The following is a 289-nucleotide window of genomic DNA, read 5'->3' on the forward strand; positions in this document are numbered from 1 at the left end:
CTAGGGCAGAGCCTCAGAGGCCTCTACAGAATGCTGCTGAGTGGCAGCCTCCTGAACGACATCCTGATTAACAGCCCCTGAGGTCTGCTCCGTGGCAGCCTCACTAGCCTCCACATGAGCCTGCTGGGTGGGAGCTTCATAGACAGTCAAAGGAGCCAGCTGTTCGGCAGTATCACCAACCTCTAAGGGAGCCTGCTGGGTAGCAGCCTCATGGACCTCCACGGGGGACAGCTGGGTAGCAGCCTCATGGACCTCCACGGGGGACAGCTGGGTAGCAGCCTCATGGACC

General features: G+C 60.6%; 1 protein-coding gene across 1 annotated transcript in view; it reads right to left on the minus strand.

Moving 5' to 3' along the window:
* LOC101981064 (KH domain-containing protein 3-like) overlaps window positions 1-289 on the minus strand; it is a 2,823-nt gene continuing 2,534 nt past the window's right edge. The window contains exon 6 of the mRNA XM_026779346.1: window positions 1-48. Within this exon, the coding sequence (XP_026635147.1) occupies window positions 1-48 (48 nt within the window). The remainder of the gene's footprint in view (window positions 49-289) is intronic.

Source organism: Microtus ochrogaster, chromosome 5 (genome assembly GCF_000317375.1).
Source record: "Microtus ochrogaster isolate Prairie Vole_2 chromosome 5, MicOch1.0, whole genome shotgun sequence".
Lineage (NCBI taxonomy): Eukaryota > Metazoa > Chordata > Mammalia > Rodentia > Cricetidae > Microtus > Microtus ochrogaster.